General features: G+C 36.2%; 1 protein-coding gene across 2 annotated transcripts in view; it reads right to left on the reverse strand.

The window, feature by feature from the left end:
* Positions 1-27,674, reverse strand: part of RUNDC3B (RUN domain containing 3B) — a 171,218-nt gene that overhangs the window by 142,926 nt on the left and 618 nt on the right. For both annotated transcript variants that reach the window (XM_040260686.1, XM_040260685.1), the window contains exon 2: positions 3,538-3,653. In XM_040260686.1, the coding sequence (XP_040116620.1) occupies positions 3,538-3,653 (116 nt within the window). The remainder of the gene's footprint in view (positions 1-3,537; positions 3,654-27,674) is intronic.

The following is a 27,674-nucleotide window of genomic DNA, read 5'->3' on the forward strand; positions in this document are numbered from 1 at the left end:
GGGGTAATGCCAGTTTTTCTGTAGTATTTGGCTAAAATGGAGTAGACTTCATCTATCTCTAGAATGAATGATAAGGGGGACTTTCCTGGTGGTCCATGGGCTAAGACTCCCAATGCAGGGAAGCCAGGGTCCACCCCTGGTCAAGGAACTAGATATCACATGCTGCAACTCAAGCGTTTCCATGCCACAACTAAAATCCCACATGCCACAACTGAAAGATCTCACAAAAGGCAAATGGCTTCCCTGGTGACTCAGACGGTAAAGAATCTACCTGCAATGCCAGAGACCTGGGTTCAATCCCTGGGTAGGGAAGACCCCCTAGAGGACGGCATGGCAACCCACTCCAATATTCTTGCCTGGAGAATCCCACGGACAGAGGACCCTGGCGGGTCGCAAAGAGTCAGGCATGACTAAGCAACTAACACTTTCACACTTTCATATGGCAGCTAAGACCTGGTACAGCCAAATAAATAATTTTTTTTAATAAATGAAGAGGATGATTAGGAAAATAATACTTTATTCACCTAGAGTTAGGCAACTGATTTAGAGAATCTAAAACATAAGACAAGCAACAGTTAAGTTTTAGAAGCTTTGGGATTTTGCTTGGCCTTTACTTAAACATAAAAGTGTGATGTGGGAATCAGAAAGTCACTGTAATCTCAAACTCCAACCAACACAGAAGTTAGCCTATCTGAAGCGCTTTACTCAGCTCTGAGTACCAGATTTTAAGATCCAGTAAACCACTGATAAACCCGAAGAATGAGACTACAGTGGTTCCAGAAGACTGAAAGAACTAGAGATACTTCACCTGAAGAAAGAAAAGGGGAACTAAGGAAAAAGGATTATGTAATGGCCACTTTTAATATGTATTAGGCTCACAATTTTAAAAAAAGGCAGAAAAGCACGGTCACCTAAGTTGACTTCTTATATTATATATCAGAATTTTCTAACAATCTGAACTGCCTAAAAAATAATGGCCTGCTGTACCATCCTTTGTTCCTCGATATCAGAAGTATTCAAATGAAGACTGTATGTCCACCAGCTGGAAATATTGCTTGGTGGATTGCTTCAGTAGGAGACAGACTAGTGATTTTTAAGCTATGATTAATGGTGCTGCCTGAAGTGGTACTGTGGAGGTGAGGTGTGATTGCTGCTGAGCTGGAAAAATGCCTGATATTCCCACCCAGCTTCAACAAGACCTTCCACTTACATATCCAGCATCTGCAGTGGCTTTTACTGGGGGAGGTGGAAGTGAGTTGGAGAAAAGGATTATGCTTTAGAGCAAAAGTTAAAAAATGACTAAAGACATGAACTAAGGCCTCTTTGAACTTTCCATACTGTGATCAATTCTTGGTTCTCAGCTATATTCCAGAAAAGTAAGATCATCACCTTATTACAGATACTGCAGATGACATTAATATATGTGATTTTAAAAGTCTTGTTTTTTTTAACAATGGGGCTGTTAGAATGAATGAAGCTCTCTTTGCTACCTGTGTCAGTACAGCCTATAGTGGGTCTGGGGTGAATTTTTGTTTTTCCTCTGAAAAAGACTGATAAACTAAATGCCTTTTTATTAAAATAATAAAAAGTAGCTACAGACAAGTAAGCCTTGTAAACCCAGAAAATTATACATTTTAAACTTGTACTTCTATCAAGGAAAGAACAGAAAAAATTAGTTGTTACATTAACTAAATTCTAAGTGAACACACTATATTATCAAAATAATTATATAACTTTTGCAAAATTAAGGGCAATTTGTTACATATCAGAATAGCAAAAAATGGGCAATACTATATGAATCTTTCTAGACACCTGAATCTTCAATAAACTACCTCATCATGAAAGTTACAGATCATTTCATGATTCATATCCATACTAACAACAGTGACCATCATAGTTGATCTACAGGAACTTTTTTAAAAGCATGTTTTAAATTATTAATCTTACCAAGCTTAAAAAATTCACAGATTTCAGAATCATCGTTCTTACTGTCATTCTAGTGGAATTCTTATCCATAAAATAACTAGAGATTATATTCTCAACACAGCAGTCCACTGGCTTCTATAGAAATAACATTTATGATGAAGAAGTCAGTCTAAGGTCTACGATGTATATTTTGCTGAGGCATGATTCAGAAGATGGCAGAGAGATGTGCCACTTATATGGTAGTGAGTCTACCCCGTCACTCAGCATGGCGAGATCAACATGGTTTGTTTTCTTTGTAGTTTATGTATTTTGTGAACAAATTACATGCTAAATGGTAAACCAAATCAAGGGAATTCTTATGATAAAACCTTTGTGGAACATGAAGATACCTCAAACACCACTGTATTTCATATGTTTTAAAATATTATTTGTAAATTAACATATAATATGTAAAAAATGATAACAACACAATATAGTAACTATGAAAATATTTCAAAATATTTTCAGACACTTTGCTTTCATAAAAACTTATTTTCTCATAAAGGGTAACATGGAAATTTTAGAAAATATTAAATAGCAAAACTAAGAAAAATAAATAACCCTTTCAATATACAGAACAATGAACTTTAACAGAAAAGCACCAGTGATTTTTACGGATCCCAGTTTAAGATGCAAAGGGCTGAATGAATTCAGATTTTGTTACCCCATTTAACATTTAATTAAATTCAATCATTTATTATAAGTCTACAGAACTGCTCAACTGATGTAAACAATTATAGTAAAACTTGATGCTTTCAGCACTAAAAAGCAAAAAACAGAATTAACTTTCAGATTAAATTTGAGATGCTCATAAATTATATCACCAAAACATTGCTTATCTGAAATTACTATACCATTAAGATAGTAAAGATAATAACTTAAGTGAAAACATCTAATGATCAAATTTCCTTTAGTGAAACTAGGCAACTGAATTAATGTGATAAAGTTATCATTTATTACTACTAAAATTTATATACTACATACTATTTCTTGATGTTATCAGCTGTATTTTACAGATGTATATTTTTAATTTAAAAGTCATATGTCTGAAGGAACACAGTTTTCATTTTTTCTTTTAAATTTTAAGAGATTTATATATATGTTTCTGACATAAATACATTTACTGATTTTTTTTAAGTCCAGCATCTCTTTTATATAGCTCTTTTTAAATCTACTTACTGCTAAAAAATTTCCAAAGATTTTGAATTTAATGCAGAAAAGATTAAGCACACAATGCCTGGTGCTCCTCTGTAAACTGACTAAAATATCAACTAGTAATCTTCGAGGATGAGTTACCTTTTAATTTAAGCTTTTATTTTAATTACATATAGAATCTGCTTCTTGTATGTGGCAATTAATATTCAATATTTTTAATGCATCCTGGAAATGGGTATAAATTCAAGAATAGATTCTTTACCAGGGACATAGCCAAAAGATCAGGTATTCTAAAATCAGTGTTTTGTTTCTCAAGATGCTGCAGTCTAAATCACACTAAACGGTATAATTTCTAAAATCTCAGGCTTGTTAACAATAGAACTGTTGGAAGAGTAAATGATACCTTAGCGCAATTACCTTTCAGTCGGTGACTTAGAATCTGTTCCAAAATGGCTGCAAAGTTGTTAAATTCAGGAGAAGAATCATCAATTGTCTCAAAGCAGGACCGATCAATCAGGGTCTTCACAGAAAACCTACGGGGGTAAAAAAAAAATTATTATTGCTTTTAAGTAAACGTGATTCATTCACCAAATAGGAAAAATGGGAGGAAAGCAATCTAGAGAAATATTACAGAAATGTTTTAAAAGATTATATGCTATGAAAACTCCATTTACTCAAATTCACTCTGAACACAGAAAATTTACAGAAATATCAGCCTTTTTGACTTATATATTTACTATCTGTTGACTGCATTAAGACTTAGAAACTTAGTCCACTGTCCTCAGAGCCATTAAAATCAGAATAAACAAAATGACCTAAATTATTAAGTCCAGAGCCATAATACAACCTATAAGAGTTTAAGCATCAAACCAAAATGCTTTTAAGAGTTTTGGAGAACAAAATTGATTAAGATAGGATTTGAGTATTCATGAAGTGTAGATCCCAAGTTTTTATGAACTACAACAGGAAAACTTATAACTCTGTAAGTACACTATATTTTTCCTTCTCTTCAGAATGTCCTTTGTCTCTATTTCTGACTGCCAAATACCAATGCATTTCCCAAGACTCAGCTTAAATGCCATGTTCTCAATGAAGAATTATCCTCTACATATTCCTAGCTCAAAGTAGCATCTTGTTTGTATCTCCTTTAAGAGATGTTTACAACTTATCTTACTGCTATTACTTGTGTTGTCTATTTCTATCTTATTAGAATACAAATCCCTTCAGGGCAAAAGCATATCTTTTGTGTTTATATCTTCCTTAGCACATAGGACAATGACTTGAAAGATATACTCTGTAAGTACCTGTTGTTATATTTGTAAGACCTATTTTGAGGGAATGGCAAAAAAGGCCAATGTCACAAAAAAGAAAGTTCTTGATTTCTAACATGTATACCTTCCTGGAACCAAAATCAAAATCAGGATCTGGAGCAGTTCTGTTGTCCCTAGCACTTCCCTCACACTATCCTTGTATCATTGGAAAAGACCCTGATGCTGAGAAAGGCTGAAGGCAGGAGGAGAAGGGGACGACAGGGAACGAGATGGTTGGATGGCATCACCGACTCGAAGGACATGAGTTTGAGCCAGCTCTGGGAGATGGCAAAGAACAGGGAAGCTGGCATGCTGCAGTCCATGGGGTCGCAAAGAGTAGGATACTAATAAGCAACTGGAACTGAATTGATCCCTTGATAAGCATACTATCCCTTTACAGTCACACCCTATGAAGGATGAATGTCTAAGACAAGACAAGCAGCAGCGTAGGAAAAGGAGCAATGATGAGAGCTATTAAATAATTAGAAAGGTAAACTATGGACATCCCAGGTGGCGCAAGTGGTAAAGAACCTGCCTGCCAATGCAGGAGACATAAGAGGTGCAGGTTTGATCCCTGGGTCCCGAAGATCCCCTGGATGAGGGCACGGCAACCCACTCCAGTATTCTTGCCTGCAGAATACCATGGACAGAGGAGCCTGGCGGGCTACAGTCTATAGGCTTGCAGAGTCAGACACAACTGAAACGACTGAGCACACACACGGGAGATAAAGGAGTACAAATTGTTCCTTAGTTTTTAGGCTTACTGGCAATGCTCATTCAACCAGGACAAAAAATACAACACATAAGTATAAAGGAAAATATAAAGATATTTGTTTATATGAGTTAAATACAGGCAGTCCTCCCTTTGCACATGAAAATGACTGTGCAAACTGAAATCATGCAGTGTGATCACAATAATCAATAGAAAGAATTACAATTATTCTCTGCCCTTCACAAATTTTTGTCAAAACATTAAAAACTCTCTGCTGGCTATAATGTACAGGGAAATGAAAGAAATAGACAAACATTATTTAGTACACTGTAATTTAAAACATGAGCAATATTGAGAATTAAAGCGTCTTCTTTGTAAAAAAAAAAAAAAAAAACTTACCTAGAATAGTTTGAAAAGTGTTTACTTTCTTCTCATTGTATAACTTAAAATATTAGTGAGTGTGAAGAAAGCTGAGCACCGAAGAATTGATGGTTTTGAACTGTGGTGTTGGAGAAGACTCTTGAGAGTCCCTTGGACTACAAGGAGATCCAACCAGTCCATTCTGAAGGAGATCAGTCCTGGGTGTTCACTGGAAGGACTGATGCTGAAGCTGAACTCCAATACTTTGGCCACCTCATTCGAAGAGTTGACTCATTGGAAAAGACCCTGATGCTGGGAGGGATTAGGGGCAGGAGGGGAAGGAGACGACAGAGGATGAGATGGCTGGGTGGCATCACCGACTCGATGGACATGAGTTTGGGTAAACTCTGGGAACTGGTGGTGGACAGGGAGGCCTGGCGTGCTGCAATTCATGGGGTCTCAGAGTCGAACACGACTGAGTGACTGAACTGAACTGATGTTGTCTAAGCCTGGGAAAACTGTCCTATGCTTTTCTAAGTTTGAATCAGTTCCAACATTTTACCCTGTGAATTTTCAAAGCAGTGAGAATCTCTGAGAGGCCCTATACTAGTATTATTACACCTTTCTGTCATAACCACGTTGTTCATTTATATCAATGTTTCCTTCAATAATTTCCTCTGGCTGATTATCTAAATTCTCTTGAATGGCAGCAGTTAGGGCTTCCCCGGTGGCTCAGATGGTAAAGAATCTGCCTGCACTGCAGGAGACCCAGGTTCGATCCTTGGGTCAGGAAGATCCCCTGGAGGAGGGAATGGCCACCCACTCCAGTACTCTTGCCTGGAGAATCCCATGGACAGAGGAACCTGATGGGCTACAGTCCATGGGGTCGCCAAGAGTTGGACACAACTGAGCGACTGACACTATCACTTTCAATCAACATTCCAATGATCAACCGTTTCTTCTATGGTTCCATTTAACTTCCATTCAAGTTTTACTTCCAGCATTATCACTTTCTGTTTCTTTGCCCCAGTGTCATCATTGTTGGCCAATTTACTCTTAATTGTGCATTTCCACACAATGGCATGTGGGTTTACAAAAAGGAGACAAAGAAACAACATACCTGCAGGTTTTGATTTCTGTGTTGAACCAGTAACAGATGCATAGTGACCAATCCTAGACAGACTCTGAAGCAATGATATGACTGGTCACTAACCATGATGTGCATTTGTTATTCAAACAATGATCTGTGAACTAAAGAGCTACCAGCAAAATTTTATTTTATGCAACTACTCACAATATAGAAGTCAAAGTGTTAGCCACTTAGTCGTGTCCAAGTCTTCATGCCCCATGGACTGTAACCCACCAGGCTCCTTTTTCCATGGAATTTCCCAAGCAAGGACACTGGAGTGGGTATCCGTTCCCTTCTCCAGGGGATCTTCCCAACCCATGGATTTAATCCAGGTCTCCTGCACTGCAGGCAGGCTTCTCTTGTACTCAGCTGGTAAAGAATCCATCTGCAATGGAATTCAGGGAGACCTGGATTCGATCCCTGGGTTGGGAAGATCCCCTGGAGAAGGGAAGGGAAACCCACTCCAGTATCCTGGCCTGGAGAATTCCACGGACTGCATAGTCCATGGAGTCGCAAAGAGTTGGACACAACTGAGTGACTTTCACTTTCACTTTCTTTCTTTACTGCCTGAGCCACCAGGGAGTTGCTGTTGCTGTTGTAGGGACTGGTATTATTAAATTAAATTCTAGTAACCAAATCAGTGCAAACAGGAACTGTGCAAAGTGAAGACTGCCTTACAGTCTTCAAACCAAATAAATCCATTACATGTTAGCATAAATATTTTTATTAAAACTATATTTTTCAAAACTAAAAGTGGTAATAGTATTATTTAAATCTTTGCAAATATCTTTAGTGTTGTATTTAATAACTAGACATCTCACATCTGTTTCTGCATTCAAGCTATTCTAATATCATACACCATGTATTTTCTGGAAAACTCCACTACACTTGTTTAAAAACAGGAACTAAAAAGCATATAATATCCCAGACATGTTAAGAAAATGTTACTGATGTTTCAGACCTCTGAAAGGGTATGAGTTCAGCAGCACACTTGGAGAGCCACTAGCCCACAATATTCTTTGTATGGAATGAAATAACAACGCAACTAGAATGGTAGTAATTACACATCCTTGAGAAACTAGTCACTCAATTTTCAGTCTTCTTTGGTTCAGACAAATAACTCTAACCAAAAAAGGCTGAGACAGATTAATGTTCAGTGGAGAAGGCAATGGCAACCCACTTCAGTACTCTTGCCTGGAGAATCCCATGGACGGAGGAGCCTGGTAGGCTGCAGTCCATGGGTCTTGAAGAGTTGGACATGACTGAGCAACTTCACTTTCACTTTTCCCTTTCATGCATTGGAGAAGGAAATGGCAACCCACTCCAGTGTTCTTGCCTGGAGAATCCCAGGGACGGCGAAGCCCGGTGGGCTGCCATCTATGGGGTCACACAGAGTCGGACACGACTGAAACGACTTAGCAGCAGTAGCAGCAGCAGCAGCACAGTACTATTTACAGCAACTGGAGCTCCATGGAGGAGCAACTATGTAAAAGACACAGACAAAAAATGAATAACTATGAAGTAATTGATGGAAGTTTGTCTCTTGTATCTAATAGACAAGTTAGATAAATACTACGTGTAATGCATGAGTATCAATAGAAATAAAAACAAAGTAAACCAAAATCAAATTATAGCAGGGACTTGAAATCCACTTTTGTTTCCTCTGCCCTTTTCATTGACAATACACTAGAAAAGTGCTGTCAATCTTCACCAAAGTTTTAACAATAACAAAAAAGTTTAATGTTCTTATTTCGTAAGAGAAAGAAATGCTAAGTGTTCCTAAAATGAATCAACAAAAGCCATATAGTCTCCACCTCCATCTTTGACCTAAAAAGAAGGAAACTTCTGAATGTTTCTCTCTAATCTTTAATAGAACAGAATGGAATATCTAACTCTGTAATCACATTCAAGGTAGCAGTAATCTCCCTCAATTTCAAAAAAGTATAGCATCACACAGGTGAAATGAACAGAAAATGATATTTAAAGATAATAGAGTGCTTATTTCACCAAATAGAGCTAGAACTCAATTTCCACCTGTAACAGCCTTGTAAGATTTCAGCCACTACTGTCCTCCAGGAATAACATAAAATTACCTAACAAATGTTCTTTGTAAAAGTGATAGGAAGGAAAAGTCATGGATAGTAACAAATATATTTTTGTAGCATCAAGAGCCCTGTACAGATCAATCAATAGTCAATAAAATATGAATCTATCATGTTGTTGTAGTAGATTATTGCCTATAGAAGACACTTATGTGCATGACAAAAATCTAAAATGGTGAATCTTGGAGCATCAGATTACTTGTAAGTCAATATATGACTAAAACTAAAACAAAAGCAAAGTGTAAATATCCTAAAGCATATCATTAGACACATTTTCTGTTATTTTCAAGCATGAAGATATTTTAAGGCTGAGAATGCATTTCAAATCATTTCTACTATAACAAGGTTAATAATGAAGAAATTACTGTTTCCCAGCATTGCTTCATCATTTATAGCCTGCTCTCCTCCTGTCAACACAAATCAAAACTTCAGAAGGCAAATTAGTTCTTTAGAGTCCACGCTTTTACTTCCAGCTAGCCAAGACTTCCCATTCAGCATTTACTTCTCCAGAATTATGTGGATAGCTCCATTATGCCAGAATAGTGAGAATCCTTTCCTCCATAATCCAGTAACTAAGACATGTTATAAAAACCAAATCTGTAAAAAGAATTTCAGTACATCTAAAAAATATCACACAGATGCTGAGCTATTTCCTGATAATGATGACATTAATATTAGTCATCTATTTCCCAAAGAGTACTGATTTTAAAATAATGAAATGACAATTTGATGAATGCCTAAAAATACCAAATCAAGTCTAAGTAACAGCTTTCACATAAGAACTAAAAAGTAAAAAAATTTACATAAAAGTATCTTTTAATTAAATGCTATTTTTTGAAATGTCTCTGTCTTAAAAGATTCTCTTTCCTACCTTCAATGTTCAAAGAAATTTTTGTTAATTCAGAAATTTAAAAAATGATTGTGACTAAAACCATCAAATTTAAGAAAGCAGGAACTACCTTTTTCCCTTTGGAAACATATCAAAAAAGATGTTTACCAAAACTACATTTTAAAAACAATCTTCACTAAATGAATTCCTCCCACAATAAACAAGGTTCTAAAGTAACAGTAACAACAAATAATTAAAGGCAAAAAATGTGACAACAAAGTCAAAAATAAAATAGCTTTTCCAGAAAAAACTAAAAACAGAGTTACATATGATCCATCAATCCCACTCCTGAGCATATATCCGCAGAAAACATAATTTGAAAAGATACATGCATCCTAATGTTCACAGCAGCACTATTTACAATAGCTAAGATGTGGAAGCAAGTAAATGTCCATCAACAGATGAATGGATAAAGAAAATGTGGTACATATATACAATGGAATATTACTCGGCCATAGAAAAGAATGAAATAATGCTATCTGCAGTAATATGGATGGATCTAGAGATTATCATACTCAGTAAAGTAAGCCAGACAGAAAGACAAGTATCATATGATACCATTCATACGTTAAATTTTTAAAAGAATGATACAAATGAACTTATTTGTAAAACAGAAAGAGACTCACAGACATAGAAAACAAACAAGTTACTAAAGGGGAAAGATGGGGAAGTGATAAATTAAGAGTTTGGGATTAATAGATACATACTGCTGTATATAAAACAGATTACCAACAAAGACCTACTGTACAGCACAGGGAACTATACTCAATATTTTGCAATAATCTATAAGGGAAAAGAATCTGAAAAGGAATATCTACATCCATATATCTGAAACTAACAGAATTTTATAAATCAACTATACTCAACAAAAAAAAAAAGAATCTCGTTGCAGGTCCCCCCAAAATAACTTCATGAAATATCTCACTCTTTATTAGAAAAGAAACTATTTAAAAGTAGAAATTCATCTTTAATATTTAAAGGCCCTGTATTAGTAATATACAAAGATGTATTCACATACACAGAAGAATCAAGCAGGAAAAAAATATATTTCTATCTCTTTAAAACAAGCTTATATAATCTTAACTATTTGTCAAACATGCATCAGAAAAATATTAATTTCACAAAATCAGATTTTCTTATCTGTATTTTTATATTCCTTAATATGGAATTATACCTGAAGATAAACAAAAGTACATAAAAGCATATAAAATCATTACATTTCAAAACCAAAAGGGGTTCAGAATAGCTATAATCATTTATGAGTGATATTTTAAAAAGTCACAGAAGTATCCAAATTGTAAGAGAATTCTTTCCACTACTACCACACCAAATTTACAGGATTCCTTATAATGTATTATTATTGCAAGTAGTCTTTACCAAGGGGTGGGTAACTATCCTCTGCCATTGCTGTATCTATTACCTATAATCTGCAAGAAGATGGCTGCCAAGAGATATGAGACAATCCACCCCAAATGTGAAATAGTGACTGTGGATGATAATAAGCACTGTATCCAGGTATCTGTTCATTGGAAAGCCTATTTCTTTTATTTTATACCAGAAACCCCTCCCAAATCTTTCTGAATCAGCAATTTGCCTTATTTTCTTTTAAAGTCTTATGAGAGTTAAGAATTTCCAACAATCATGTGTTTTCCCCCTTTATCTTTCCTAAAATTTAAATCTCCTTTATAAGTAGAAGAAAACTTTTCACATACCCATTTAGCAGGAGTCTCAGACTATTGTCCATAGGCAACAACCAACCAGTTGCCTGTTTCTATAAAGTTTTATTGAAACACAGAAGAAAAAAGTTCCAACCCTCTTCTCTGGAATATACACCCTCTACCTCAAAAGTCTCTTTTGACAGAGTTTACCACTTTTTTTCTTTATAAATTTTGCTTAGTATAAAAAAAAAAAAATGAGAGACAGAGAGAGAGAGGTATATTTTAAAATATTTTCCCCATGTGTACTATCAAAATTGCTTGTAAAACAGAATTGTTAATCTAAACACCTAAAACTGAGATAGCATATTAACATCTTGTATTGCTGCATAAGCAGACTGACAACAGCAGATTGCACCACATGAAAAATAACCTGAAGCACTATCTTCCAACAAAAGGACACGACAATTTTTTAAACATTTTTAAATTTTATTCCGTTATTGAAGGATAACTGCTTTATAGAATTTTGTTGTTTTCTGTCAAACCTCAACATGAATCAGCCATAGGTATACATATATCCCCTTTAGAAGCTCCCTCCCCATCCCACTCCTCTAGGTTGATAAAGAGCCCCTTTTTGAGCTTCCTGAGCCATACAGCAAATTCCTGTTGGCTATTTTACATATGGTAATATAAGTTTCCATGTTACTCTTTCCATACTTCTCACCCTCTCTTCCCCTCTCCCCATGTCCATAAGTCTATTCTCTATGTCTGCTTCTCCATTGCAGCCCTGTAAATTAATTCCTCAGTACCATTTTTCTAGATTCCGTGTATATGCATTAAAATACAATATTTATCTCTTTTTGACTCACTTCACTCTCTATAATAGGTTCTAGATTCATCCACCTCATCAGAACTGACTCAAATGCATTTCTTTTTATGGCTGAGTAATAGTCCATTGTGTTTATGTACCAATTCTGTATCCAGTCATCTGTCGATGAACATCTAGGTGGCTTCCATGTTCTAGCTATTGTAAACAGTGCTGCAATGAATGGGATACATGTGTCTTTTTCAATTTTGGTTTCTTCAGAGTATATGCCTAGGAGTGGGATTGCTGGGTCATATGGTGGCTTTAATCCTAGTTTTTTAAGGAATCTCCATACCATCTTTCACAGTGGCTGTATCAATTTACATTCCCACCAACAGAGCAACAGTATTCCCTTTTCTCCACACCCTCTCCAGCATTTACTGTTTGTAGACTTTTTGACGATGGCCATTCTGAGCAGCATGAGGTGATATCTCATTATGGTTTTGATTTGCATTTCTCTAATAATGAGCGATGCTGAGCGTCATGTGTTTGTTAGCCATCTGTATGTCTTCTTTGGAGAAATGTCTGTATAGGTCTTTTTCCCACTTTTTGATTGGGTTGTTTGTTTTTCTGGTATTGAGTTGTACGAGCTGCTTTTATATTCTGGGCTTTTGTTTTGGAGGAGATTTTTGATCACAGTTTCAATTTCAGTGCTTGTAATTGGCTTGTTCATAATTTCTATTTCTTCCTGGTTCAGTCTTAGAAGACTGAACTTTTCTAAGAATCTGCTCATTTCTTCCAGGTTATCCATTTTATTGCCATATGGTTGTTCATAATAGTCTCTTATAATCCTTTGTATTTCTGCATTGTCTGTTGTAACCTCTCCTTTTTCATTTCTAATTTTGTTGATTTGATTCTTCTCTTTTCCTTGATGAGTCTGGCTAAAGGTTTGTCAATTTTGTTTATCTTCTGAAAGAACCAGCTTTTAGTTTTATTAATCTTTACTACTGTTTCTTTCATATCTTTTTCATTTATTTCTGCTCAGATCTTGATGTTTCCTTCTACTGATTTTGAGGGGTTTTTGCTCTTTTTCTGGTGGCTTTAGGTGTAAAGTTAGGTTGTCTATTTGACTTTTTCCTTGTTTCTTGAGGTAGGATTGCATTGCTATAAATTTCCCTCTTAGGACTGCTTTTGCTGCATCCCATAGGTTTTGAGTTGTCATGTTTTCATTGTCATTTGTTTCTAGAAATTTTCTGACTTCCCTTCTGATTTCTTCAGAAACCTGGTGGTTATTTAAAAACGTGTTGTTTAATCTCCATATGTTTGTATTTTTTAGATTTTTTCTTGTAATTGATACCCAGTCACATAGCACTGTGGTTGGAGAAGATGCTTGATATGATTTTAATTTTCTTAAATTTACTGAGGTTTGATTTGTGACCCAAGATGTGGTTGATCTGGAGAATGTTCCATGTGCACATGAGAAGAAGGGGTATTTTTCTGCATTTGGATGGAATGTCCTGAACATATCAATGAAATCTATTTCATCTAATGTATCATTTAAGACTTGTGTTTCCTTATTAATTTTCTGTTTTGATTATCTGTCCATTGGTGTGAGTGGGGTGTCAAAGTCTACTATTATTATGTTATTGTCAATTTCTCCTTTTATGTCTGTGTTTGTCTTATGTATTGAGGTGCTCCTATGTTGGGTGCATAGATATTTACAATTGTTATGTCTTCCTCTTGGATTGATCCCTTGGCCAATATGTAGTGTCCTTCCTTATCTCTTGTAAACTTTAGTTTAAGGTCCACTTTGTCTGATATGAGGATTGATACTCCAGTTTAAAAAAAAAAAACACAGAACTTTCTTTTGAAAGTAAAAAAATACTTTGCTTCCCATTTGCATGGAATATATTTTTCCATTCTCTCACTTTCAGTCTATATGTGTCTTTAGGTCTGAAGTGGGTTTCTTGTAGACAGTATATATACGGGGTCTTGCTTTTCTATCCATTCAGCCAATCTGTTTCTTTTGGTTGGAGCATTTAATCTATTTACATTTAAAGTAATTATTGATATATATGTTCCTATTGCAATTTTCTTAATTGTTTGGGGTTGATTTTGTAGATTTTTTTTCTTCTGTTGTATTTCTTGACTATATAAGTCCCTTTAACATTTGTTGTAAAGCTGGTTTGGTGGTACTGAATTCTCTTAACTTTTGCTTGTCTGAAAAGTTTTTTATTTCTCCATCAATTTTGAATGAGACCCTTGCCAGGTAGAGTAATCTTGGTTGTCGGGTTTTCCCTTCCAGTACTTTAAATATATTCTGCCATTCCCTTCTGACCTGCAGAGTTTCTGCTGAAAGATCAGCTGTTAAGCATATGGAGTTTCCTTTATATGTTACTTGTTGCTTCTCCCTTGCTGCTTTTAATATTCTTTCTTTGTGTTTAGTCTTTGTTAGTTTCATTAGTATGTGTAGGACAAAAGAATGTTTTACAACTTGTTTAAAATTAGAAAGTATTCAAACAAAAAAAATTTTCCCATCTTAAATTAATTCATTTGATTTCTTATATGAAATAATTTCCAATTAAAGTCAGCTTAATAAAGAATACTTTCACTGGACACCTGTATCACATATCACTTTGGAATTCAATTCTTCTTTGTCCAAAGACAAATGAAAATATTCAAGTAATGTATTTTAACATAAGTAAGGTATCGAGGCTTCCCAGGTGGCTCAGTGATAAAGAATCTGTCTGCCAACACAGGAGATGAGGGTTTGATCCCTGGATTGAGAAGATCCCCTGGAGAAGGCAATGGCAACTCACTCCAGTATCCTTGCCTAGGAAATTCTATGGAGAGAGGTGCCTGGAAGGCTACAGCCCACAGGGTCACAAAAAGATTGGGACACTATTTTGCAACTGAACAATAACAACAACAGGCTACCTAGTAATCTAGATAGACAGTTCTACTACTGAAGCTATTAGATGTTTTAATTTCAATGCTTATTTTTTTCAGTTTTTAAAGGTTATATCCACTGATAATTACCAGAAAATATGTGCTATATTCCTCATGCTGTACAATATATACCTGTAGCTTACTTTATACCTAGTATAAAATGTATTAAAAAAAATTTTTAAAGCATGTACCTCTTAATCTCCTACCCTTACACTACCCCTCCCCCAGTCCTCTCCCCCACTGGTAACCACTGGTTTGCTCTCTGTATCTGTGAATCTAAAGCTATTCGATGTTTAAAACCCCCTCATTAGAGATTATTCATAAGGGTGACTTTTTTTTTAAGAAGTAAGTGAAGTAAGTTCTTTAGTTTACCTTCGATCTTGTTTTAGAACTATCCACTGCTACTATTCTTCACTAGTTGGACATAATTACCTCATTTGACAAACATCCCTACTATGTACTAGATGCTGGGAATAAAATAGATGCTCAATAAACTATCATTCCTGGACTTGAGAAATGCACATTCCAATAGAAGACAAAAAGATAGTTGGATTACAGCATAATGAGCACCATATTTATTAAAAAGTATTTTGGGATGAGGGGGGATAAATGGTTCTAACATTACTGGAGAAGCAGTAAAACTTAAATTTGGATTTACTGTAATAAATCGAGGGTCAAAAGGATAGAAATCAAAATATAAAGAGTTGATCCTTGAACAACACAAGTTTGAAGTGCGTTAAGTCCACTTATACATGGACCATTTATTTCCCATTTATACTACAGTAGTATATTATTACGCTTGGTTGAATCTGTAAATGTAGTCACAGTTTGGAGGGCTGACTGCATACACATGACTGTTAAACATGGATTTCTGACTTGGGGAAGGTAGGCACCCCTAAGCCTCATACTATTCAAGGGTAAACTATACAGAAAATGAAAAAGAATATATAACCAACAAGTTCATATGGAGAAAACTATAAGGAATAAATGAAATAACAAAAAATAATGATACATAAGACAAGAAAAGAGAAACAGGGAACATAAATAGTAAAACGGGAGTCACAAAGCCAAAGGTAATAACTTTAAATATAAATGCACTAAATTCTCTAAATAAAAAACTAGATAAAAGGTAAAATTAAATTCTATCCTGCCTACAAAGAGACACTTTTAAGGACCCAGAAATACTGAAAGTTAAGAATAAAAAGTATAGCATATAAACATTAACTGAAAGAAAGCTATTTTAACTATGCTAATAGCAGAAAAAACTAGACTTTAAGGTAGGAACACTGTTAGAGATAAAGAAGGACGTTTCATGATAACAAAGGAATGAAATCACTAGGAAGAGATCACAATTCTCAATCCGTACCACCTGGTAATCAAACAACAAAATATTTTAGCAAATAAATGACAGAACTAAACAGAGGAATAGACAAATCTACACTCAGATCTGACAGATCTAACACATCTCTCTTAACATCAGGCTAAGCATACAAAAAACTAGGAAGGATAGTGAAATTAGGAACACAATGGCATCTATAAAACATGCAATCAACAATGAGACAATACAGTCCTCCCTTGATATCTGCAGGGAATTGCTTCCAGGAACCTGAAGAAACCAAAATCCACAGATGCTCAAGTTCCTTAAAGTTGGCCCTCCACACTGCTAGATGTGGAACTGGTGAATACAGAGGACTGTTTATCTTCTTTTCAAATGCATATGAAAGAGTTACTAAAATTGATCAAATGTTGCATTGCAAATCGAGCATAGATAAGAATTCAAAACTTTAAAATCTTTTCAAATACTCTCTGCACAGTGGAATTAAGTTAGAAATCAATAACTAAAAATAGAAAATCTTCAACTGTCTGAAAGTTAAACAGTACCTTTTAAAATAAACAATGAGTCAAAGAAGAAATCCCAACAGAAAGTAGAACACATTTTAAATTAATTAATAATGAAGATACAAATTTTAAATCTGTGTCTGACTCTGCAACCCCATGGACTGTAGGCCACCTGGGTCCTCTGTTCATGGAATTCTCCAGGCAAGATTACTGGAGTGGGTTGACATTCCCTTCTCCAGGGGATCTTCCCAACCCAGAGATCAAACCCAGGGCCTCATGCATTGCAGGCAGATTCTTTACTGTCTGAGCCACCAGGGACGCCCCTTGTTTGCTATCCCAAAGCAATGTCAAACAAGGCAATCTGTGGTCTGAAAATGCAAAGACTGCAAAGAAGAAAGGCTGAAAAACAATGATCTAAACTTCCATCTCAAGAATTAGAAAAAGAACAGGAACTTAATAAAAAAGCGGAAGGAAGGAAATACTAAATATGATAAAGAGAAAGCAACAAATTAAGAAATATACAGAGAGGAAATTAACAAAGCTAAAGGCTGGTTCTCTGAAGATATTAATAAACTTTATATACTCCCAGCAAGAAAAAAATGGGGAAAACAGAAATTACCAAAATCAGGAGAGAAAAATGGGAAATGACCAGACTTTTAAATGATAAAAAGATATTCAGAGGATATTGAGAGAAACTTTAAATTTGGTAACATACATGAATGGGTATATTCCTTCAAAAACTCACTGAAACTGATAAAAGAATAAACGGGAAATCTGAATTGTTCAGTATCTATTAAATAAATTGAGTCTATTACTAAAAGACTTCCCACAAAGACAATTTGTGGTTCAGATTTCTTCCCTGGTGAATTCTTCCAAAAGTTTAAGAAAGAAATAACATTAACTGTACACAAATTCTTCTACAAAACAGAATAAAAGAACATTTCCCAACTTGTAAAGTCAGATAATCTTAATGACAAATCTAGACAAGGACACTATAAGAAAGAACAATCACAGATCAACCACTTTCATGAATGTGCAAAAATCCCAAATAAAATATCACCTCACTTAATGTACTACTACTACTAAGTCACTTCAGTCGTGTCCGACTCTGTGCGACCCCACAGACGGCAGCCCACCAGGCTCCCCCATCCCTGGGGTTCATCAGGCAAGAACACTGGAGTGGGTTGCCACTTCCTTCTCCAATACATGAAAGTAAAAAGTGAAAGTGAGGTCACTCAGTCGTATCCGACTCTTAGCAACTCCATGGACTGCAGCCTACCAGGCTCCTCCATCCATAGGATTTTCCAGGCAAGAGTACTGCAGTGGGATGCCATTGCCTTCTCCATCACTTAATGTAAAGATACATTAAAAAGATAATACAGCACAACCCAGTTTATTTATTCCAGGGTTAGCATCAAAAAGTCAATCAATGTGATTAACTACATAAAGAGAAAAAGGGAGAGAAATCATACGTTGTTCTTGAAAGAAAACGTATTTGATAACATTTGTTGTTCAGTTGCTAAGTTGTGTCTGACTCTGCGACCCCGTGAATTGTAGCTTGCCAGCTTCCCTATCCTTCACTATCTCCCGGAGTTTGCTCAAACTCATTCAGCATCCACTTACAATAAAAATTCTCAGCAATCTTTTAGTAAAAAAGAACTAAGAAAAACCTACTGCAAACATCATACTTAGTGGTAAAACTGTTAATGCTTTCTACAACACTGTGGTCCCAGGCAGTGCAGTTTAAGACAAAAAAGAAAGGCCGTAAAGTTAAAAAGGGAAGAAATAAATAGGTAGAAAACATGACAATGTTTTCAGGATGCTAAACACACACACACAAAACTGCAGAAAATCTATTAGCATTAATAAGCACATCTGGTAAAATTGCTAATTACAAGAACAATATTTTTTAAAGTCAATTTAATGTCTATATATCAACAAAAAAGAAAAAAGTTTTTAAATTATAATAGATATTAAATATGGAAGAACAAATCTCAAAAGATAAAATCTATATATTCAAAACTATGAAACATCTTTGAGAAAAATTTCAGAATAATTACAAATACATGAAGGGATGGAGATTTTTTACTCATGGATTGCATTTAAGTCTTGTCAAGATGCCACATAATGTATAGATTAAATGCAATCCTAAAAAAAAATTCCAGCAGATTTTTTAAATGGAAATTGACAAGTTGATCCTAATATCTAGTTTGCAAAGCCCAAGAATAGCTAAGACAGTCTTGAACACAAAGCTGGAGAACTTTTATCTCCAAACACCAAGACATACTATAAAGATATAGTTATTATGATATTAGCTCAAGAACAGATAGACTAATGGAACAGAAGAGGGAGTCCGGAAGCACACACACAAATGATGCCATCACCTTGTTGTTGTCCAGTCGCTCAGTCACCTGACTTATGATAAATGTGACACTTGAGTGTAGTGAGGAAAGCATGGTCTTTTTTAATAAATGGTACTAGGGGAGATCCCCTGGAGCAGGCCATGGCAACCCACTCCAGTATTCTTGCCTGGAGAACCCTATGGACAGAGGGGCCTGAAGCGCTTCTGTCCACAGGGTAGCAAAGAGTCGGACACGACTGAAGCTATTTAGTACATGTCAAACTGAGTTTCCTAAGGAAAATATTTAATCTTGACTCCTATATTTCAGAGCATAAACAAAAAACAAAGTACAGGTGGACTGTTGATATAAATGTAAAAGACAAAACTAAATCTTTTAGAAGAAAACAGAAGAATATTTTCATTACCTTGGAGTACTAGACCAATTTCTTAAGCAAGCCACAATAAGCACGAACCAAGAAGGAAATTTATGATGGACTACTTCACAATTATGAGTTTCTATTTATCACAACATAAAGAGAATGAAAAATCAAGCCACCAAATGGGGAAAGATACTTATATCACATAGATCCAGCAAAGATCCACATAGAATGTACAAAGAATTACACAAAACATCAGACATTGCAAATGATAAATCACTTGAACTGGCATGTCACAAAAGAGACTCTCCAAATGTCCAACAGACTTATGGAAAGGTGCTTAACTTCAACAGAGATCAGGGAAATACATTTATATAAATCCCCATGTGACACCCCATCAAACACACCAGAATCGCTAAAGTGAAGACAGAAAAATTTTAAGGGTGAGTGAGGATTAGAGACACTGGAATTCTCATACAGTTGACACTCGAGCAACATGAGTTTGAACTGCATGGGTCCACTTAATCTAGGCTTTTTTCACTGAATACAGTACTACACAGTCAGTGGTTGGTAGAATCTAAGAATGCAGAACTGCTGATACAGCCCACTGTGAAGCTGCCTGCAGATTTTAGGCCATGTTCAGAGTCAGCACCCCTAACCCTACTCCATTGTTCAAGAGTCAACTGTGCACTGCTCACTACTATGCAGCCTGGTACAATGCCTTTGGAAAACTGAAGCCAAACATCTACACACCATATCACCCAGGAACTCCACTCCTAGGTATATATCTGACAGAAGTAGGTACATACATTCACCAAAATACATATTCATGAATAGTCAATTAGTAATGGTCAAAGAGTGAAAACAATGCAAGTGTCTTATTTAGGCAGAATGGATAAACTGTGGTATATTCACATCACAGACTGGATTTATTGAGTGTTGCCTCACTGTGAATTTGAAATGAATGGAATAATATGTATCTTTTCCTATTTAGTTTATTTTGCTCAACATTGTGTTTGTGAGATTCATCCTTTTTGTTGCACATAGCTGTAATTTAATGTTCAATGCTGTATCAAATTCAAAGAGGCAAAACTAATGGTGCTGAAAGCTAGGAGTATGTAGTAACTGAAAGAAGGGAAGGAAGAGATTTCTGTGGCTTTGCATAGTGTTCTCTTTTGTTAGTAATATTGTATTCCCAGGACTCATTTATCTTCAAACTGGAAGTTTGCACCTTTTGTCACCTTCACCTTTTTGCTAACCTCCCTCCAATCTGTTCTCTGTATTCGTGGGTATGGTTTCTTTAAGATTCCACATATAAGTGGGATCACATAGTACTTGTCTTTCCCTGACTTACTTCACTTAGCATAATGCCCCCAAGGTCTATCCATGTTGTGGCAAATGGCAGGATTCCCCCTTTTTATGGCTGAATAATTTTCAATTGTGTATACATACCACATTTTCTTTATGCATTCATCACCTGATGGGCAGTTAGGGTCTTTCCATGTCTTGCCTATTGCAAGCAATGCTGCAATCAACATGCAAGTGCAGGTAGCTTTCTGAAACAATGATTTCGTTTCCTTTTGGTAATGCGCTTTTTTCTTGAACTAGGTGCTGGATATAAAGCTGTGTTATTTTTGCAAAAAAATCATTGTACACCTATGCTGTGTGTACTTTTCTATATGCATATGATACATCAATAAAAGTCTATATTAAAAAATGGAAGCAAAGTGTAGCTAGAAACAAGACTAAACACATCAGTATGGTATTCTACATATGTTTTAGAGATTGGCCACAGATTTAACACTGCTGTTGCTGCTGCTAAGATGCTTCGGTCGTGTCCAACTCTGTGTGAACCCATAGACAGCAGCCCACCAGGCTCCTCTGTCCCTGGTATTCTCCAGGCAAGAATACTGGAGTGGGCTGCCATTTCCTTCGCCAATGCATGCTGCTGCTGCTGCTGCTAAGTCGCTTCAGTCATGTCCGACTCTGTGTGACCGTATGGGCAGCAGCCCTCGAGGCTCCTCTGTCCACAGGATTCTCCAGATAAGAATACTGGAGTGGGCTGCCATTTCCTTCTCCCGATTTAACACTAAGATTTCTAATAGCTGTACGAGAAAAAGAGAAGTTGCCACCTACACATTTATGCCCAGTAGATATAAGTAAATCAACTGCCTAAAGATACAACTCTTGGCACTAAAAAAATAAAAAAGATATTTCTCATAGAAATCTTCACAAAAAGAAGACTTTTTTGACATAATAAACAATGTTCTTGACAACAATTTCAAGAAGATCCTCTGTGAAGGCTTCCTCTGCTGACACTTGATGTAGGCTGCTGGAATCTTACCAAAGCAAGACAGGGGCAAAAGCAACTGGAGACAGGACAGGGCAAAGCGATGCAACCTACACATTCAGCTGCTCTCTGGGCGGACCCAGGGATATAGTTTATAAACCTCTAAGACTAATACAATAGCGGATAAGCTTCACATGTTTCCCCCTAAATATCGCATCTCTCAGCCAAGTTCCAACATTTATCAATAAGCAGAGAGGTTAAAACAATACCCTCTAATAAATGTGTAGCGGACAGCAATTCTCCGTTTCCAGTTGAATATGAAACCAGTTAAGCTGGGGGAAGGGATAAGGATCTTCTGTGAATGCTGAGAATTCGACCTGTGACTAGTAAGATGATCATCCTACCTCCACTGGGATCATCTACGATTAGGGCTCTAAGACTCTTTAGAAATGAAAGTGAATCTTCTCCAAAGCCATACAGTAACAAGTAACGTTGATCAAAGTCCCAACCCAAAGTTCTACTACGTATCAGCTCAGTTCAGTCGCTCAGTCATGTCCAACTATTTGCAACCCCAGGAATCGCAGCATGCCAGGCATCCCCGTCCATCACAAACTCCCGGAGTTTACCCAAACTCATGGCCATCGAGTCAGTGATACCGTCAAGCCATCTCATCCTCTGTTGTCCCCTTCTCCTCCTGCCCCCAATCCCTCCCAGCATCAGGGTCTTTTCCAATGAGTCAACTCTTCACATGAGGTGGCCAAAGTACTGGAGTTTCAGCTTTAGCATCAGTCCTTCCAATGAACACCCAGGACTGATCTCCTTTAGGATGGACTGATTGGACCTCCCTGCAGTCCAAGGGACTCTCAAGAGTCTTCTCCAACACCACAGTTCAAAAGCATCAAATCTTCAGTGCTCAGCTTTCTTCACAGTCCAACTCTCACATCCATACATGACCACAGGAAAAACCATAGCCTTGACTAGACGGACCTTTGATGGAAAAGTAATGTCTCCGCTTTTGAATATGCTATCTAGGTTGGTCATAACTTTCCTTCCAAGGAGTAAGCATCTTTTAATTTCATGGCTGCAGTCACCATCTGCAGTGATTCTGGAGCCTGAAAAGTAAAGTCTGACACTGTTTCCACTGTTTTCCCATCTATTTCCCATGAAGTGATCGGACCAGATGCCATGATCTTCATTTTCTGAATGTTGAGCTTTAAGCCAACTTTTTCACTCTCCACTTTCACTTTCATCAAGAGGCTTTTTAGTTCCTCTTCACTTTCTGCCATAAGGGTGGTGTCATCTGCATATCTGAGGTTATTGATATTTCTCCTGGCAATCTTGATTCCAGTTTGTGCTTCTTCCAGTCCAGCGTTTCTCATGATGTACTCTGCATATAAGTTAAATAAGCAGGGTGACAATATACAGCCTTTTCCTATTTGGAACCAGTCTGTTGTTCCATGTCCAGTTCTAACTGTTGCTTCCTGACCTGCATACAGGTTTCTCAAGAGGCAGGTCAGGTGGTCTGGTATTCCCATCTCTTTCAGAATTTTCCACAGTTTATTGTGATCCACACAGTCTACTATGTGTAGCATTGATTAAAACAGCTTCAGCCAAAAATATAATCACGATAGGCAAGGTATGAACAGTCTGCTAAAGCATTCTCAAGCAAATAGTAACAAGAAAAGTAAGTCACTGCACTTAAAGTTATTTAGACGATTATATCAACAATGATATTCAGTAACATTTCACATATCTGCATTTTAACCACCTTGTTCAAGTACAGGAATATATCTTTCTTTCCCTGATTATTCAGCACCAGACGTTAAGAGGTTCAGAATGCTAAAGCTCACTCACTGAACTTAGGTGTCTCAGTGCTTTTTTTTTTAAACACTGGATAAATTTACTTATCTGCTTTCCTAGTTCACAACCAACTATAATGAGCATGTCAGGATGGGAGGCACAGAGGAAAGAGCTGGTAGAAACAGGCAGAGGTGCAGGAAATAACTGCTAACTTGGTAGAAGAGCCAGCAAATGCAAAAGCAGACCAAGAACACTAAACACACCATGGGGCCATGTAGCAAACAGCTCTGTGTACCTCAGGAGTCTCCAAGGGCAACCACTACACAGGGTATATTCACAGAAACAGATCCAGAGTAAAGTCACTTTTAAGGATTATATGCAGAGTCTTTTTAAATAAGGTAGGGAAACGTATAATGCTTTTTAAAAAGCAGGTTATCCACAATGCTTAAAATAGTATTCTTTATTGTATTATAAATCTGAACACTTAAGATTGTAAGCTTCAGTTAAACAGAAGACTGCACTCCACAAAAATTGCTGAGTAAAGCACTGCAGTTGACTGGAGAATTTTATCTCAAACACTAGTTACAAGAAAAATACGAGAATCTCATTTCCCAAATACATTGAGAAAATGAGGCGCTATTCAAATGAGGTTCTCTGAATTAACATTCAAGTTATGAAATACTATCTTGACCTATAGAAAACTATGTACACGTTATTAAAAGTACTTTAAATTTGAAAATCATCATTTGTCTCTACTATGCTTACTTCATCACACTATCTCCTTCAATCTTTCATTAGTCCTTTCCATACACAAGACAGGGAAGTTACGGCTTTATGTGGGGAGTTTCTCTTAATGTATTGGTTTAGAAGTTTGCCAAATGTAATTTAAAAATATTTATACACCTATATTTAAATGTATATCTTAATAATTTTTCATAAACTATTATTGACCCACGGAAAGGGAACTTATATTTTAATTCTCCTTCTCGCCAGAACTAAAATCAAAAGAATATTTAAGTTTTTCTATAACTTATGAAGCTTAAAAAAGTAACTAGTACCTGATTTTCTGGGATGAAAAATGCAGGTTAAAAAATCCTCAAGGATTTTAACAATTTTTATAAATGGTAGAGAATATGCAGAGAAAATACTAGTTTGTACATAGAAACAAGTCAGTTTATGAATATTTTAGAGTTGAATGTGAAACATTTAGAGACTTAGACAAAAGAATGATCTACTTTCTATCACAATCTGTAAAAAAAAAAAATGATTAAAGACTACTTATTTGCTGAGATAAGTACTGTGTTTTCAGTGTACAATACATAAGTGTTCATGAAAAAACTGATGAAATAATTACACACACAATCACAATGAACCAATATTCAATTCCTAACTATCCTACCTAACCAAATAACTCACTTCCAAAGTTCGAACTGTAACACTGTTCTTAATATGAGGTGTTTTTAAACCAAAAGAATTGTGTAGTTATGTGATAAGGCTGTAAACCTAAACTGAGAGTATGCCTAAATGTTTAAGGGGTAATGAAAAGCATTAGTGTATAAGTATTGATGCATATCACCTGTACTGATTAACCTGCAAAGAACTTAAACAGATTCAAATATCTTCCCACCCACAACTAACACATATACCAGAACTCAAGTCAAGGGTGGGGGGAGTTTGTTTTGCTTTGGTTTGGCTTTCTATACTGTTCCATTGTTCCAGAATACCAGTAGAGAATCAAGGTATCACAATATAGATGGCACAATTCAAAATGTTCTTGTTTACAGAGAAAAAAGCACATACCTCACCTAGCTGCTGCTGCTGCTGCTAAGTCGCTTCAGTCATGTCCGACTCTGTGCGACCCCATGGACGGCAGCCCACCGGGCTCCCCCATCCCTGGGATTCTCCTGGCAAGAACACTGGAGTGGGTTGTCATTTCCTTCTCCAATGCATGAAAGTGAAAAGTGAAAGTGAAGTCGCTCAGTCAGTCAGTCGCTCAGTCGAGCCCGCCTCTTAGTGACCCCATGGACTGCAGCCCACCAGGCTCCTCCGTCCATGGGATTTTCCAGGCAAGAGTACTGGAGTGGGGTGCGATTGCCTTCTCCCCTCATCTAGCTACCATTCAGCATTTATCTACTATTACCCTGCTCATATTTGGAGAAATTCATAACTAAGTATGAACCAACCCATTCTGCTTGAATGAATTCTAGCTTTTTTTTTTTTTTTTTTTTTTACTAGTTTTAGGGCTGTCAGTGAAAATTACCAATGATTCTGTCCAAGATTATTTTACAGATGAGAAAATTGAAAAACAGACTTGTTAAAGGACACAATTAATTAATAACAAAGTAAACTTAGATCTCAATTATATTTTCACTAAACCAGCTCCTTCCCAACTTAAATACGAAATCACGTCTGATCTGCTACATAAAAATTTAAAAATAAATTAACAGATGTGGGTGGGATACCCAGGTTCCTGTAATTCTGAAAGAGAGAAAAGCAACAAATTCACAAATACTGACTTGTTTCTTTTGCAGAATTCGAGGTGGGGATACTTAAAACACCCAAATGGCGTACAATGACTTTTCCCCAAAAACTAAAAGCCTTTAGACAAAATCTATCAAATAGGTTTTATTACTAGAAAAGGATAATTGATATGCACCAACTATTTGAACATGAAGAACAGTATTAGTAACATTATCCACATAAATAAATACACAAGTTGAAATCTAAGCCAGAAACTGAAATTTATTATAGCTACAATAATGAAATTTCTTTTAGCTACAATACTAAATTTATCATAAACTGTAACTAAAGTCAGCATGTATGCACATCCCAGAGTAGAAAAGAATAATTAGACAAACACAACAAAAATTCTGCTAACCTAGACAACTGTCCAGACAAATCAGTGACTGAAATTTCTTAAACATGTAACTTAAACAAGGTTTAGATATGTCCCTTTCTTTTCCTGAACTGCCTCTGCTGCCATGACAAAAATGGAGACACAAAACAGTATCCTCCACTGATTTTTTTATTCATCAGTTTTTATTGTCTTTCAAAATTGGTAGAGTATAAAACCTCTCGCAGTGTTTTACCCCAAATCTTCAACACCCACCGTTCTGAAGACTGCCACAGTGATTGAGAGCAATTTATGTCAGCCCAGGTGTTTGATGTTCCAGGTTGAAATACACGGGTAATTAACATCATCCTACAAACACTCAAAATCACTTCAGCTGCCACGAGTAGGTAACAAACTCTCCCAAACAAAAACTGTTTGTAAGAAAGTTAGCCTTGCTTACTGTTCTATTTACCTAACTTAAAAACACTGCCTAGATGTAAAAAAAATTTCATACAACCTATCTTCCTCAAAAGGTTGCATCCTAAACAGCACAAATGTCAATTCAAAAGATTCCGTATTAATATTTTACTGTTTATAACTCCAAGTGCCATAAAAGTCAGTGAGGCAGGTCTTCCTCCCAGAGGGGTGAACAGCTGTTAAGTCAAAAGCAATTTTAAAAAAAACAAAACTGCCCCAAATTACTGAATATAAGTCCGAGTATAAATATCTATATTCTGCTTAAGATGCTAGACACATCTTTATATAAGGAAAAGAAAAAAAAATGTAAATTGTAAAGGAGGGAAAGGTCTCCTCATTCTCTTATTCTTACAGGATTTTTGATGGCTGAGGAAGAGTTTCATGCAACAAAGTACTTTTACAACTCAATGACGTTCCTAAGAAATGAATGCTTAAGACTACCATGGATTTAATACCCAGAAACAAGACTTAAACAAAATGTGAGCATGTGAAAAGTCAGTCATTTCTGAATACAAGGCTGGTTGAAAGTAATTTCTAAATACATTTTTTAAAGTAAGGGAATACTACGATTATAGTTACAAAACAAAGAAAGGCAAAACTTGAAATAAATCACCGACTAGGTATCCTCCACAGTCCCACTCTTGATATCAACTGCAGAAATATCAGTAACACTGCAATTTAGAGGC

This window comes from Oryx dammah, unplaced genomic scaffold (genome assembly GCF_014754425.2).
Source record: "Oryx dammah isolate SB20612 unplaced genomic scaffold, SCBI_Odam_1.1 HiC_scaffold_18, whole genome shotgun sequence".
Classification (NCBI taxonomy): Eukaryota; Metazoa; Chordata; class Mammalia; order Artiodactyla; family Bovidae; genus Oryx; species Oryx dammah.